This window comes from Morone saxatilis, unplaced genomic scaffold (genome assembly GCF_004916995.1).
Source record: "Morone saxatilis isolate NCDOM2014 unplaced genomic scaffold, NCSU_SB_2.0 Contig22, whole genome shotgun sequence".
In the NCBI taxonomy this organism is placed as follows: domain Eukaryota; kingdom Metazoa; phylum Chordata; class Actinopteri; family Moronidae; genus Morone; species Morone saxatilis.
Window position 1 is genome coordinate 12,017,003 of NW_023339785.1, and position 1,932 is coordinate 12,018,934.

The window sequence follows — 1,932 nt, forward strand, 5'->3', positions numbered from 1 at the left end:
CTCTCTCTCTCTCTCTCTTACATAAGGGCTAAGCCTTGCAGGACTACTTTTACAAGTGTGAATTGTATGTAATCCCTTATTGTCAGTGGCATTGTAGAGCTTAGGACATGGATTTTTGGGTTACATAAAAGGAAAGCGCTTTCCACTATGATTTGCCAATTCCCTTTAGGGTTTTGTCATTTTTAGTAACAGATAAAATGTTTTATGTGGTGGGAGTCTTGCTGAGCAGTAGGTTTTTCTATTTATGCATGTAGCCCAGTTACAATAAGTGATGTACTTAAAAATTATCTGCATAATTTGAAACAGTTGGAAAATGATAGAGGGCTTTACTTAAGTAAAAACAATAATCCAGATCTTGTCTAACGTTGTAATTAAACTTAGCAATCTTGATCACATGAACATGAACACAGTTACTTGGCTTTACTTTTTAAATATGTCTCCCACTTATTCTCAACTACACGAGACATTAGAGGTCAAAAGAAATGGGCCGACTTTAAAGTGATGGCTTTATCTTTACATTTTGGGAAATATTCTCTTTCTTGTATGGATTAAACAAACAAGATATAACATGTTCATTGGTGATCTTTAGAGGTTCTGATAGGTGGATTTTGTTTAGTTTTTTAGTGTGTGTTCGTGTTGTGTCAAATGGAGTTGTAGCATTATGGTGTTTGCTGTTTTTTCCCCAGGTTTGGGCCTGTTGGTGACATGGCTGTCCGACCCCGACAACCTGAACCAGTTGGTGGTGAGCCAACTCGACAGCGTGACCCCCAAAGGCTCTGTGGAGGAGCTGTGCGGATCAGACCTGGATCAGACCTCGCTGGCTTCACAGGAGGGCGAAGGCGAGGGCAGTCAAGTGTGAGTGGCTGTCATCTTTTGCACCCTTTTGGCTTGACCTACTCACAGTGAGCCTCAAAGCAGTGACTGAAAGAGCCACCGTCTGTGTTTTGAAATTGGAACCAACCTGGTTTTGTGTTTTTTTTGGGGGGGATTTCTAGGAGCTTGGAGGGAGCCGGGATTTCAACCAGCACCAGGATCAAGGCCAAAAGGAAAGGTGTGTTTTGTGATTGTTGTAATAAAGAGGCTTGTTTAATTCAAAGCTCTGGGACACTGTAGGAGCAGTACTTGTGATTCCAACCTGGCTTTCAGTTGTGAGTGAGAAACCATTTCAGATGAGGGTGACAGAGAAATGAGAGAGGCAGATGGAGTAGTTTGTGGGTGTTAAGAGAATAGAAAACTGCGCTTACATAACATCTTGTACAACAGTTTGATGAATATCAATGTTTTGTTAGCTACGTGACATTTTCATTTTCTTTACCAGCCTGCTTTTTAGCAGATAATTAATTCCCTGTTCCTCTTATTTTTTGGTCCAGGCAGCTAATTACACAAACGGCAAGCTGAATGCCAAATCATTTCTGTGCTGTCTTCAACCAACTCCTATCTCTTATATTGCAAACAATCCAACAGTATGATGACTGAATAAGCATTAATTATACTGTGATAATGAACACTGTGATCTGATAAATATGTATATTTTCTGTAATGATCACATCATACGTTCTCAATAAACACCATCAATTGTGTAAGAAACATTTAAGTATGATGGGATATTTATTCAGTTAGGCCATCACAGTGATAATAACATTGAAAGTTAGATTACTAATCGTGCTTTGAGTACTTAACTGCCTAATGAAATGCAGATTGTATCTGGTGAATAGTTTTTCTCACAAAATTTCCAACCACATTGATCTTACTCTTAATCACAATGCAGAAAAAAATGCAGATTTACTGTCAAATTATTACAGATCCCCTCCAGACATGTAATAAGACATGTTTTTTCTACATTTCTACATTAACATCTTTTAGTTATCTACTCCTTCTACCTCATTAAAAATGACAGAATCTATGAACATGCAAATTTAGTTCATTTCTAAA

At 38.2% G+C, this 1,932-nt stretch overlaps 1 protein-coding gene across 1 annotated transcript in view; it reads left to right on the forward strand.

The window, feature by feature from the left end:
- The window catches only part of si:rp71-46j2.7, an 11,612-nt gene that overhangs the window by 3,121 nt on the left and 6,559 nt on the right, over positions 1-1,932 (forward strand). The window contains exons 5-6 of the mRNA XM_035669521.1: positions 687-855; positions 996-1,051. Coding sequence (XP_035525414.1) covers positions 687-855; positions 996-1,051 — 225 coding nt within the window. The remainder of the gene's footprint in view (positions 1-686; positions 856-995; positions 1,052-1,932) is intronic.